Here is a 14,719-nt window from a genome sequence, read left to right on the forward strand (position 1 = left end):
ACCAGCACATCCTGCTACAAACTGACTGTGTGTCCCACAGTGCTTGTCCGTATGTCCTGCTGTGTGCTTGACTATCCATTCTATTGTTGGTGTCCATGCGTCTGGCCAAGTTCTTGTGCGCCCTACATGCACTGTGCGCCTACACACCTGCAGTCTTGTGCCCATGGCCTTGTGCGCTTTGCATGTTTTATCACATTCAGCCATCTGCGCACTGGACCTATTATTGGTGCCTTATTGTGGCGGAGCCTCAGTCATACTCTTGCCTATCGCAGGTTGGCACGGTAAAGGCACCAGCCCATGCCAACCCTTGTAACCCACTAGCAAGGATCTAACAATTAGCCACTACAGCAATCTTGGTCTGACTTAAAAACATCTTCTTTTATGCAACTCTAGAAGATTCTTAATGAAGCTGATGCAATGTTGCAAGAGATACAGAAAGCATAAGTAATAATGGACGTGACTTTGGTTAGATTGAGATCGTCAGTCAGTTGTTGAGACTTCAAACAATTATTCTAGTTTAGATCTAGTTTTCTAAGTCATATCTTTATTTTCTTGCTTTCATAATTATTGTAAAGATTTAAAATATATTTTATTGTTTATCATTTTTGTTTCATCAGAAAACCTAATTTGCTTATGGGATGGGAGTGGTCCTGGGTCCTGCCAAATTTATCCTGGTGGTTTGCATCCAAATTATCTCTTACTTGTATGCATATCCACAACCCAGTTAGAGAAATTTTTGGTTCCAGATCCCTGATCCTTGCAGTCACTGACATGCATCAGAATATCTATAACCTCAAAATCTTGGTGAAAATCAGAATTAGAACTGATCTTCGATAAAACGACAAAATATTCTGCCAAATTAGAAAGTTTGGTGCTTGAATTCATTTAATCTGCTTAGAGCTTTAAATAAGGTCCTGTGTCGTACAAATAACTCTCTCTCTCTCTCTCTCTAGTTATTTGTAACCTTAGTTTGGGTAGCGAGTAAACTAAAAAATATGTTGATTTCATGAAATTATAAATAACCATTATAGCAACTAATGATAGAAGGATTTTTTTTTTTTTTTTTTTAAAAACTAAGGTTCCTCATCTCAAACTTCTAATTAGTAACTCCAATTGAGGTGAACAATCAAGTCAGCGCAAATTGAACATACTAGATGCATGTGAAAATGACATCTCTCTTTCTCTCTCTCTTGTGGATCTGAAGTTCTATTCTCAAGCAAGGAAGAGAGCGGTCTTCTGTGAATCCTGCATAAACATAGATCAATTTCTGTTCAATTACGTCTAACTAAACAGATCAGCCTTAAGTCACCAGATAATCCTTAGAACACCACAAACTCTTAAGTAGTATTCTTTTTGAGTTGAACACTAGAAGCAATGTTCAAACATTATCAAATATAGTATTTAGAAATCTCAATTGATCTAAATGGCTCGAGCTCATTTTAAGCTTGGTTCAAGTTAAAGTTAAATCAAGCTTTATTTTTAGTTTAATTAAACCAAGCTCAAACTTAGATCATAACTTTTGGAATTTACTTGAGGCCAGACTGGAAGCTAACTTGTCTCAATTAAGCTTGGCTTGATAAAGCTTAAAACTACCAAGTCACACACACACTCTCAAAGAGAGAGAGAGAGAGAGAGACATTGATACTGCATGCACACACAAAAATGCTCCACTATAGAGTGATTATATATACATATCAAAGCCGAGACAAACATGATTTAGATAACAAGCTGATTAGACTTGCTTTCAATTCAATTTGAAATCAAACTTGAATTAGACTCAAAATAATAAATAAATCAAACTTGGTCTCATCTGCGCGGATTCCTATCTTATTCTTTGAGTGATCAATAATGTTCACATCACTTGTATGCATAGTTGATCGGCTCTCTACAGAATCTGTATCAGGCTGATTGTCTCTCTAGAATACTAGAGCTCTCGCGTATGATTTTGAAGAGCTGATAACAGCTCAGTTTTATTAATTAAATAAAGTATCTTAGACTCGGTCTTTGATTAGCAAAAAAAAAAAAAAAAAAAAAAGGAAGTCCCAAAATTTATGTTTGAAAATAATTCTATATTTCTTACCAGAAAATAGTGTCATAATTCACAAAAACAATATCAACTGTGTTGGTCCATGAATCCATCTTTATGGTACCAAGAGAAAATCTTTTAGGGCATTTGATACGAGATAATTATTTAAAAATAAAAAATAATTTAGATGGAGATAATGGTATCATTATATTTGATTGTAGTACGATGATTCTGCATAATAGTGATCTTAAATCATCGTCACTTAAATTATCATCTAGTCTGGTGATGAAAAATTCGTCCTTAAAGATAAGTATCCAAGGTAATCCAATGACAGTGTTCTTGCACTGGTATTTTGGGATAAAATTATTTTTTAATTTAATAAAAAAATTTATATACACACACACACAAATACACACACAAATTCACCCGTCTTTTATCTGCAAAAAATAATCTCTCTGCCTCTCTCTCTCGCCCCCCGCCACCCCCCCCCCCCCCCCACCCCTCCTCTTGGAGGGAAGAACCCACTCTTACCTTCTTCGATCGCGATCACCGGTAGGGTTTGGCCTGCCTGGCTGCTGCGGCCCGGCCATGGCGTCGTCCACCCAGATCCGCCTCATGTCCGATCTCAAGGCCATTAGGAACGAGCCTCCCGAAGTCAGTGGGATGGTTTTTTTTTTTTTTTTTTTGCGCTGATTTTTCCAAGTTTAATGCTTAAAAAGTAATTTTTCCTCCACTTTTCTTGAAAGACGTGTTATTGATGGTGTTTGTGGTCATGGGAATGGCAGGGATGCAGTGCGAGCCCTTTGTCGGACGAGAATTTGTTCGTCTGGAGTGCGGCCCCGACGAAACTCCATGGGAAGGTCTGGTCTTTTTTCTTCTGTTCTAGTGGATTTCGTCTAGTTTTCTTTAAAAAATGTATCTTTTTGGGAATGGTTGTTGGTATTGTGGTGGGGGGATTGCAGGTGGTGTGTTTGGGCTGCGGCTCACCTTTGGGAACAACTATCCGGAGAAGCCCCCCTCGCGTACGCTTCACGTCGGAGGTGTTTCATCCACATGGTTAGATTCTTGGGTCCAGTTGGAGTTGGAAAGATGATTAGTTGTGTTGAATCCATTTGAATGTAAGATGGTGATTAAAGTACTTATTACTTGGATATGGTCTTTCGGATGCTTTATTTGTTCTATTTAGTCTTGACGATGGGAACCTTTTGGTTTTAGGCTTTCATTCTATTCACCTGTTTCTTCTCAAAACGTTAGTTGTAATCAGCTTGGCATGGTGATCTGAGTTAGCTTCTGATGTCTGGTTCTGCCAAATTATGGTGCATATATAAGTTCAAACCTGTGCCTAAGGATCGCAAACTCTGTAAGAGAATCGTTAATTTGGATATCCTTTTTTGCAGAGCAATATGCGATTAACTTGGTTCATAGAAAGAATTACATGTTTATGCTATGAATTCTGTCTTAATTGTAGTTTTTGTGCTATATGTATTTGCACGACCATTTTCCTGCTGTTTTTTTCCTCTGTGAAATTCCTCTCGTGTCTCCTTTCTCTTGTTATGTACAGGGGTCTTAGATACATGGGGAATTGTGTACTTGTCAATTTCTGTGAACCTTTTATGAAATGCTAGCAGTTTGGAAGGATTTTATTTTTGTCAATTAGAATGTTGCTAGGTTTATAGCTTGCAACATGATTCTGATTTCATTTTAGTTCATAAGCTCCATGTGTTCATCTGACTTCCTCCTCTGTCAGAGTTTTCTCTCATTTTCTTTTGCTTGCTCATGATCCAATCTTAGATAGGGGAGATGGTGCTCTTTTTGAAATGTTATGAGCTTTATGAAGGATCTTTGTTTCTGAAGAAGTTTCTCTATTATTTGGCCACACAACCTTGTTTATCAAGCAGATGGTTATTTCATTGTTCCTTTTCTGTTTCATCTCATGCCAAGTCCCTTAGCAAACAAAATGTACTATATTAACAGCAATATACCATCACTTCAAGGTTATCATGAACCTTTGGTTTTAACCATTTGGAACATCTCGTTTTTTTTCGGAATAGCACAATGTTGGGACAACTCAGACAAGACTAACAGCATGGAATGATCAATTTAGTAGCTGTTGCGTCAAGGCTCTAAGGTGAGCTGATGTGGTGGAGGAGAGATATTGGTTGGGACACTGGGGTGTTGTGGGAGACCTACAAAAGAAGTTCATTCGCACTGGAGGGGGGGTGGTGCTCTGGTAAGGAACCCTCTAATACTTAAGTCAGTCGGAGTTTTGAGCATAGTGAGAGAGAGAGTGCTAGCTTAGTATGGCATTGTGTTGCTTATCTTTTAGGGGTCCTCTAATTATCTTTATATAGAGGAGGTACTGGAGTTTGTTATGCCTAAATCCATACGTTGTCAGAATAGGATGTCCGTCCACTAACCGGGTTGTTAGTCATGGGCGTCTATTACATGATGTGGCCACATTTTGAGTTTATTGGGAGATTTTATTTAAATGCCCATATGATCTAACTAGTCAGTGGATTGAGGTCGGCCAAGGTCGAGGTGCCAACTTGATCAGATCTGCATCAAGGCAGACTGTGGGACTTTGTCCTTTGTAGTCAGTGAAATTCCGACCTTGAGGTTGGTGGGAGTCTGTATCGGCATCAGTCACAGGATTTTATTCCCGTTGTTGGTAAGATATTGATTTGGAAGTCGGTACTACCCTGAGCTAAGGATCGGACGGAAGCCGATGAGATTACTTCATCTTGGGGCCCCATGATGGATTTGATGGTGCTCGTCGTCAAGACTCATGTCGGAGCTTCTGCTAGTCTGGGATTTTCGAGGATGAGTCCCGAGTACATCGGTTGAGATGGCATGACCCCATAACAATAGCTGAGGCCGAACACCAACTTCTTTCCAAAGAGGAAGGAGTGGTTTTCAAAACTTGGGTACTAGAGTTAAAAGTAACAAATTATAAACAAATTGAGTTGATTCTATGGTGACTGGTGAGCACATGATAGCAATAAGATAGAAGTCCATAATTTTGATATTTGAACAAGTAAAGATGATGGTAGAGATGATAATGTCTATATTATCAGGAACTTCAAATCACTATGCCAAAAATTAGTGCTTTCCTAACTTGACCGGCATTCTTATTGTTTTAGGAGGTTTGGCTATCTATGATTTGGGATCAGGGTGCCAAGAGACTTGGGTAACACAAACAATGGATGAAAGTGGTTTTTTGGGGGACTATCATTATGTTTTTTTAGGGTAATATAATCTTGCAGCAATTCTTAGATTTATATGTGCCATTTTTAGATTAGAAACTAGAGAATTGCCAATTGGCATGCTGGTATCGATACAAAAGTTCACTGAGATGGATGGTACTTATCATAAAAATCTTATTAGACTAACGAATAGAAGGTAATTATTTTTTATTCTGAGCCCACTGAGATGGATGGTACTTATCATAAAAATCTTATTAGACTAACAAATAGAAGGTAATTATTTTTTATTCTGAGCTCACAAGTAATGATATGATCAAGATGCTGTCGTTAGGACATCGTGATTATCAATCAAATTCCGACTTCAATAAAAATTAAAAATATATAGAAAGTAGTGAGTCGGATCGAATCCACAGAGAAAGCAAGATTTTGATTTGAAATCTTTGATTTTACAAAAAAAATAAAATTTTGGAGAAAACAATTTAAGTCGGAAAACAAAAATTAAAAGTACGAAAAATAAATCGGGTACTAAGATCTACTAACTAGATCCTAGCATCTACTTACAATAAAAATAAATAATAAAAATTTAAAAAGTATAAAAATAAATTGGTACTAAGATCTACTAATTAGATCCTAGCATCTACGTGCAAAAAAATAAAAGACAGGAATTTAAAGTGCAGGAAAATAAATTTTGTATTAATTGAAATTAAAATTCAAGTACAAAGAATTTAAAAGAAATAATAAAATAAAATAAAAATAAAACTGTAACAAGGATCTGAAGTTGATCAGTCAAGCCTCATCGGGAAGATGATTGATGACCTCTCTGTCTTCCGTCGTACTCCGTAGAGCGAACCGACTTTTTTCTTTCTTTTTCTTAGGTCCCTAAAGCTATTTTATTTTATTTTTATTATTTTTATATTTTTTACTCAATTTTTCTGTTCTCAAAACTTATTCCTGGACCTCCTATATTTATAGATAAAATTTTCATAATTTTTTGGTAGGAAAAGGAGTCCTAAAACCCTTAAAAATCGTATTAATCTTCTTAGAAATATTTTTGGCCGTCGGATCAGCTTCGGACCGTCCAAATCTGCTAAAAAATTAGAGTTATAATCCTTATCAGGGTCAGATCAAATGTCAGCTGTTGGATCTGGGTTCTGATGAAGTTCTGGCCGTCGGATCGCATAAAAGAGTCCTATTCAAAGTCGAAAACGATAACAGCCATTGGATCGCGTGATGGATTGCTTCTGGATCGTCGGATAGTGCAAAAGAGTCCTATTCAAAGTCGGCAACGAGTTTGAACTATCGGATCTGGGTCTGATTGAATCTCAGCCGTTGGATCGTGCCCAGATCTTTCTCTCATTGTGAGCCACGTCTGTGGACCGCGTAACTATTCCTGTGGACCGCGCCCTGGCTCTGTGGACCGACCGACTGGTCCACCATCCACCGGAGATAATATTTTTTATTTTTTAAGATATTTTAGCTCCGTTTTCGCTCCAATTTTCACTTGAAAAATTTAAAAAAATATGCATTAAATTTTTCAAAAATTTTTCTTCAGTTTGGTGCTTAAATTACTCAATTAAATTAACATCTATTTTTTATAAATATATCTAATTTTATATTTCTTTTAAAATTACTTATTTTTTAAGAAAATTCAATAAATTCATGAAATTAAGGTTTTTAAGAAGATGTTAGCACCATAAATTATCAAACATACTTTCAATAAATATAAAAATATACCACTTATCACACTCTCCAACTTGAACTTTGCTCGTCCTCGAGTAAAGAAAGAATTTAGAATCAAATACCTTTAAACTTAAAATCTCAAATTTCACCAAATAATTTTTCAAAAAGGCCACTGATGTTCAGTAGAGTGTAAATAAGATATGTCATTAGGGTATTAATACTAGTCAATATGAGAGTTAAACTAAGAACACCAAACTTTTTCTGAACTTTTTCAAATTATCCCTACCTTTATCTCCAAATCATTAACCTTCATATGGACAAGTATATTGTTACTTCTGTCCTTCATTTATTGATTTTTTTTTTAACGTTGTACCGCTTTTGAGTGTCTTAATCCCTTAAGCTTTCTGTGTAGCGAGTTTTCAGTCAATGACTCCCAAACCAGATGGCTTTAGGGCACTAGGTATAAAATACCCCTCGAACCTACTTGCTCGAATCAAACAGGCTACGAGTTAAAACTAGCTTTACAATAAAGCTTCTTTGCCCTTCATACCTTTTGATGCGAAACTCAATGCTTGCTTAGGCAAAGAGGCCCGGTTACTCAGCATGAAGTACTTGAAAACTTTTATTATTTTTAAATATATGAAGAAACATATAGTTACTCTACACAAATCCATAGAAAGTAAACTCTTCTTTGATGCTGGTAGAAAAATTTAGAAATGCTCAAAGAAAACTATTTAAGTTCTAAACTTAACTCTTTATTGAGTTTTCTTAATATTTAATCCCTCAATATCTCCCAAACTCTCTGATCTGTACATCGATTTTCTTTTTTTAAAAATACTTGGTTTAACTCGATTCTTAAGTATAATCAGATACTTAAATACTAAATACTAACTTACTTGAGGACTTAAAAAAATTTTATTCTCCCTCCCAACTTAATCAACATTGTCCTCAATGGAGTAGGAAATATGAACAGTGCATGTAAAGAGAAAGAAAAGGAGAGATATCACCTGATCCATAAGTCTTTTTAAAACTGATTCTCCCTCCAACTTAGTCAAGATTATTTTTAGATCCCTACAAAAGACACAAAGCAAGACTCGATTATCATAAACAAAATGCAAAAGAAAGCAAAGACAAAAGCAAAAATTGAAAACTTGAAAACTGGATTGCCTCCCAGCAAGCGCTAAGTTTACCGTCTTCAGCCAGACCATCCTGATTCTGTATCTTGTGTCAAATATTAGATTGATAAATTTCAATAATTTTGGATTGCCAATCTCAGAAAGATGGCCTATAATAAATTTCAGTAGTTTGTTGCCAATCTTCAGAAAGTATTTCACATCCCCATTTTTAATTTTAAAAAGATAATTCATAAACCCATTTACGGACCCTTGTTTGTTAAGAATTTCTTCTATTTGTTCTTCTATAATGCTTATAAATTGAGTTTTTGAGTTAGGAGTTGAGTTTGAAGAAATAGGCACTGGAAAGATATCTTTTGATGTGTTCTCAAGTGTGATCAAAGATAATTTTAGTTCTAAAGGAGATAGTAATTCTAAAGTGGAAGAACTGGCTTCTAAGGCTGAAGAAAATGATATTCTTGATGAATATATCTTGGGTAACTCATCCACTCTCTTCTTTTCTTCACTTAGATTAGCATCAGTACAAGCTCAAATTCTTCTATTGGGTTAGTCTCAGTACTAATCTCCTCTTCTAAATTTTCTTTTTGGCTAGCATCAGTACTAGCCTCACTCACCTGATCTTGGTATGAGTCCTTAAGAATCCTATCACTTTTAAGCTCAGAAATTGTATTGTCACTTTCAAATCGGGGATTCTTAGGTGGGCCATTGGATTGATGACTAGGTCCAGATGATTGGTGGATAGGTGGGTCATTTTCAAAATTCGATATTTGTTCGTTTGGCAATTGACCTAGTTCTCACCTCATGGTAGATTCAGTTAATTGATCTATTTGTGCTTCTAGCCTAGCGAGAGATTGCTGTTGGATCATGATCATTTGTTGAAGTTGGCTAAATCTATCGTCGGTTAGATTGGTCTGTTGAGGAGGTGGGTATAATGGCTGATTGTATAGGATGGCTGGATAGGCTGACTAGGCTGACCACTATTATAGACATAATTTTGGTATTGGAGCCCATTCTGAAAGTTCTGCACAGAAAAAATTTGGGTCTGAGCCTGAGTCTGTTGGGGTTTCGAAGAAAAATTAGGTTGGTTCCTCCAATCTTGGTTATATGTATTAGAGAATAGATCATTGATAGGTTTGGAGTAACCTTGAGCAGCTTGAACTTGTTCTTGGATAAAAGGTGAAAACTGTGCAGCCGTAGGACATTCACCAACATGATGGGTCGGGCTAGCACAGGTAGAACAAATCTCTTGATAATTAGGTGGTGGTGTGTATTGTGCAGGAGATTATTGACCTAATGCTAGGAACTGATCAAATTTTGAGCAAGAATGTCGACTTTATCTAATCTTTGGGCTATTAGGTTCAGATCGACCTCAGGACTAGAATCAGAATATTTGATCTCATAGAATGATGAAAACATCGATGGATTATAGGTGGAAGAAATAAAATATTCTTTCATCTGCCTAGGTGGTTCTTAGAATTTCTAGCCATTTGATTATCATGTTTAGCATAGATCAGTCGTTCAATTTCAGAATTAGGTTCAACTAGGTTAGAAAAAATTATATCGTGCATGTATTAGTGCAAACCCTATTATGTGTATTGTTGAGATTTTTTTTTTTAAGAAGAAGGAGGAGAAAAATAAGAGAAAAAAAAAAGAAAAGTTTTAAAGGTGAGATCCTTAAGAAAAATCTTAGACCTAAAGACGTAAGATGAGAAGAATTAGTTGTGGTTAAGTGTTAATTGCAATCAAGTTAGCAAATAGTTAAATCTAGACACCTATGGGTTTCTTAGACCTAACAGTTCGATGTAGAGTGGCTTAGTCTAGATACAAATTGGGTTTGTTCTCACTTCCTTCAACTAGCCAGGTAAGAGGTGGGATCGTGGGGGTCCCCCCGTTGTTTGGCTTAGACACCAATTGAATTGGCCAGGTAAGCTAACGGAACCAATTAAATAACTACAAATCCACTTAGGCTGAGCCTTTGTAACCTCTAGCCTTAGACACCAGTTTCAGGAGTGAGTCCAAATTTACTTTGAACTTGACTTCAACAAAATACCCAAACTAAACTCAATTGATCCTAGGGGCCAATGTCTACTTGATTTTAGTTAGGCTAGGGTTAATGTGGAATGCTGGTTGGTTGTTTTTGGACCAAGGAAGGATGATGAAATCCCTACCTTATCTTGTTATGGGTGTTGCCCTTAAATTGATTTGAGATGAATATACACAACCAATTTCAAACAAGGGGTTCTATGCAACTAAATTAGATGCATGAAACTAATAAAACTTGAAAGCTTACCTTGTCTCCAGCGATCACCAAAAATAAATCTACAATGATGAATGCTCCTAAAATTAAGTTTCTACTCTTGTCATACAATTTTTATTAGGTTTATGTGGATAAATTTTAGATTAATTAAAAAAATAGTAATTAATACTAAAAAAAATAGTTAAGGCTAGGGTTAGGATTGATCTCACCAACTTGGAAGCTTTCTATCTCCCTTTTTTTTTTTTAATTTTTAAATTTTTTCTACAAAAAGATAAAAAAATTAGTAAGCAATAGTCATAAAAAAATCAAAGAAATCAAACATTAAAATTGGTGCCTTTCCCGACAATGGCGCCAAAAATTTATAGGATCAAGATGCTGTCGTTAGGGCACCGTGATTATCAATCAAATTTTGATTTCAATAAAAATAAAAAATATATAGAAAGTAGTGAGTCGGGTCGAATCCACAAAGAAAGCAAGATTTTGATTTGAAATCTTTGATTTTATAAAAAAAATAAAATTTTGGAGAAAGCAATTTAAATTGGAAAATAAAAATTAAAAGTACAAAAAATAAATCGGATACTAAGATCTACTAACTAGATCCTAGCATCTACTTGCAATAAAAATAAATAATAGAAATTTAAAAAGTATAAAAATAAATTGGTACTAAGATCTACTAATTAGATCCTAGCATCTACATGCAAAAGAATAAAAGATAAGAATTTAAAGTGTAGAAAAATAAATTTTGCATTAATTGAAATTGAAATTAAAGTACAAAGAATTTAAAAGAAATAATAAAATAAAATAAAAATAAAATTGTAACAAAGATCTGAAGTTGATCAGTCAAGCCTCGTCGGGAAGATGGTTGATGACCTCTCCGTCTTCCGTTGTACTCCGTAGAGCGAACCGACTTTTCTCCTTCTTTTCCTTGGGTCCCTAAAGCTATTTTATTTTTTTTATTTTTTTTATACTTTTTACTCAATTTTTCTGCTTTCAAAGCTTATTCTTGGACCCCCTATTTATAGATGAATTTTTTATAATTTTTTGATAGGAAAAGGAGTCCTAAAACCCTTAGAAATCGTATTAATCTCCTTAGGAATATTCCTGGCCGTCGGATCAGCTTCGGACCGTCCAGATCTGCTCAAAAATCAGAGTTATAATCCTTATCAGGGTCGGATCAAATGTCAGCCGTTGGATCTGGGTTCTGATGAAGTTCTGGCCGTCGGATCGCGCAAAAGAGTCCTATTCAAAGTCGGGAACGATAACAGCCGTTGGATCGTGTGATGGATTGTTTCTGGGTCGTCAGATCGTGCAAAAGAGTCCTATTCAAAGTCGGCAACGAGTCTGAACCGTCGGATCTGGGTCTGATTGAATCTCAGCTGTTGGATCGCACCCAGATCTTTCTCTCGCTGTGAGCCGCGCCTGTGGACTGCGTAACTATTCCTGTGGACCGCGCCCTGGCTCTGTGGACCGACCGACTGGTCTACCGTGCACCGGAGGTAATATTTTTTATTTTTTAAGGTATTTTAGCTCCGTTTTCGCTTCGATTTTCACCTGAAAAATTGAAAAAAATATGCATTAAATTCTTCAAAAATTTTTCTTCATTTTGATGCTTAAATTACTCAACTAAATTAACATCTATTTTTTTATAAATATATCTAATTTCATATTTTTTTTTCAAAATTACTTATTTTTTAAGAAAATTCAATAAATTCATGAAATTAGGGTTTTTAAGAAGATGTTAGCACCATAAATTACCAAAAATACCTTCAATAAATGTAAAAATATACCACTTATCACACTCCCCAACTTGAATTTGCTCGTCCTCGAGTAAAGGAAGAATTTAGAATCAAGTACCTTGAAACTTAAAATCTCAAATTTCATCAAATAATTTTTCAAAAAGGCCACTGATGTTCAGTAGTATAAATGAGGTATGTCATTGGGGTATTAATACTAGTCAATATGAGAGTTAAACTAAGAACATCAAATTTTTTCTGAACTTTTCCAAATTATTCCTACCTTTATCTCCAAATCATTAACCTTCATATGGACAAGTATATTGTTACTTCTGTCCTTCATTTATTGATTTTTTTTTTTTAACGTTGTACCATTATTGAGTGTCTTAACCCCTTAAGCTTTCTGTTTGACCCATGTAGCGAGTTTTCAGTCAATGACTCCCAAACCAGATGGCTTTATGACACTTGGTATAAAATACCCCTCGAACCTACTTGCTCGAATCAAACAGGCTACGAGTTAAAACTAGCTTTACAACAAAGCTTCTTTGCCCTTCATACCTTTTGATGCGAAACTCAATGCTTACTTAGGCAAAAAGCCCGGTTACTCAGCATGAAGTACTTGAAAACTTTTATTATTATTATTATTATTTTTATTTTTTAAATATATGAAGAAACATATAGTTACTCTACACAAATCCATAGAAAGTAAACTCTTCTTTGATGCTGGTAGAAAAATTTAGAAATACTCAAAGAAAACTATTTAAGTTCTAAACTTAACTCTTTATTGAGTTTTCTTAATATTTGATCCCTCAATATCTCACAAACTCTCTGATCTGTATATCAATTTTCTATTTTTAAAAATACTTGGTTTAACTAGATTCTTAAGTGTAATCAGATACTTAAATACTAAATACTAACTTACTTGAGGACTTAAAAAAATTTTATTCTCCATAAATTGATAGGATCAAGATGCTGTCGTTAGGATACTGTGATTATTAATCAAATTTTGACTTCAATAAAAATTAAAAATATATAGAAAGTAGTGAGTCGGATCGAATCCACAGAGAAAGCAGGATTTTGATTTGAAATATTTGATTTTACAAAAAAAATAAAATTTTGGAGAAAGCAATTTAAGTCAAAAAATAAAAATTAAAAGTGTAAAAAATAAATCGGGTACTAAGATCTACAAACTAGATCCTAGCATCTACTTGCAATAAAAATAAATAATAAAAATTTAAAAAGTATAAAAATAAATTGGTACTAAGATCTACTAATTAGATCCTAGTATTTACGTGCAAAAAATAAAAGACAGGAATTTAAAGTGCAGGAAAATAAATTTTATATTAATTGAAATTGAAATTCAAGTACAAAAAATTTAAAAAAAATAATAAAATAAAATAAAAATAAAATTGTAACAAAGATCTGAAGTTGATCAGCCAAGCCTCGTCGGGAAGATGGTTGATGATCTCTCCGTCTTCCGTCGTACTCCGTAGAGCGAACCGACTTTTCTCCTTCTTTTTCTTGGGTTCCTAAACCTATTTAATTTTTTTTTATATTTTTCTCTACACTTTCTACTCAATTTTTCTGCTCTCAAAGCTTATTCCCGGACCCCCTATTTATAGATGAATTTTTCATAATTTTTTGGTAGAAAAAGGAGTCCTAAAACCCTTAAAAATCATATTAATCTCCTTAGAAATATTTCTGATCGTCGGATCAGCTTCGGACCGTCCAGATCTGCTAAAAAATCAGAGTTATAGTCTTTATCAAGGTCGGATCAAATGTCAACCGTTGGATCTAAGTTCTGATGAAGTTCTGACCGTCGGATCGTGCAAAAGAGTCCTATTCAAAGTCAGAAATGATAATAGCCGTTGGATCGCGTGATGGATTGCTTCTGGGCCGTCGGATCACGCAAAAGAGTCCTATTCAAAGTCGGCAACGAGTCTGAACCGTCAGATCTGGGACTGATTGAATCTCAGCCGTTGGATCGCGTCCAGATCTTTCTCTCGCTGTGAGCCATGCCTGTGGACCGCGTAACTATTCCTGTGGACTGCGTCCTGGCTCTATGGACCGACCGACCGGTCCACCGTGCACCGGAGGTAATATTTTTTATTTTTTAAGATATTTTAGCTCCGTTTTTGCTCCAATTTTTACCTAAAAAATTTTAAAAAATATGCATTAAATTCTTCAAAAATTTCTCTTCATTTTGGTGTTTAAATTGCTCAATTAAATTAACATCTATTTTTTATAAATATATCTAATTTCATATTTTTTTTTAAAATTATTTATTTTTTAAAAAAATTCAATAAATTTATGAAATTAAAATTTTTAAGAAGATGTTAGCATTATAAATTATTAAAAATATTTTTAATAAATATAAAAATATATCACTTATCAAAAAATTTTGTAGCCATTATTTTTTTTCAAATCAGTACGCACATACAGACACAAATACCTGTTGCAAGAGCACCCTACAGAATGTGCGAGCAGTCAATGAGAATATTATGATAGAAGACATTTAGTGGGTACGAAATACACATGGAAAATTAATTATTAGAAATCCATCATGTCATGAAAATCTGTTTTCATCAAGTGGCTTGACTCATTCATGCCTCATAGATTGTTGTCCTAACACCCAACTCTTGCTTGGAGACTACGTTATCTAATACTCAAAAGTGACAAAGCAGGCT

The 14,719-nt window shown here is 34.8% G+C and overlaps 1 protein-coding gene across 3 annotated transcripts in view; it reads left to right on the forward strand.

Moving 5' to 3' along the window:
• The first annotated feature begins 2,518 nt into the window (after nt 1-2,518).
• LOC105061122 (uncharacterized) overlaps nt 2,519-14,719 on the forward strand; it is a 67,944-nt gene continuing 55,743 nt past the window's right edge. The window contains exons 1-4 of one of the 3 annotated variants that reach the window (XR_012138349.1): nt 2,524-2,680; nt 2,812-2,886; nt 2,989-3,144; nt 3,242-4,063. Coding sequence is in view for 1 of the 3 variants with exons in the window: in XM_073251297.1 (XP_073107398.1) it covers nt 2,615-2,680; nt 2,812-2,886; nt 2,989-3,087 (240 nt within the window). In the remaining 2 variants the exon portion in view is untranslated. Of the gene's footprint in view, nt 2,681-2,811; nt 2,887-2,988; nt 4,064-14,719 lie in introns of those variants that run through there. The other 2 variants (XM_073251297.1, XR_012138350.1) reach the window with 2 other exon arrangements.

This window comes from Elaeis guineensis, chromosome 2 (assembly GCF_000442705.2).
Source record: "Elaeis guineensis isolate ETL-2024a chromosome 2, EG11, whole genome shotgun sequence".
In the NCBI taxonomy this organism is placed as follows: domain Eukaryota; kingdom Viridiplantae; phylum Streptophyta; class Magnoliopsida; order Arecales; family Arecaceae; genus Elaeis; species Elaeis guineensis.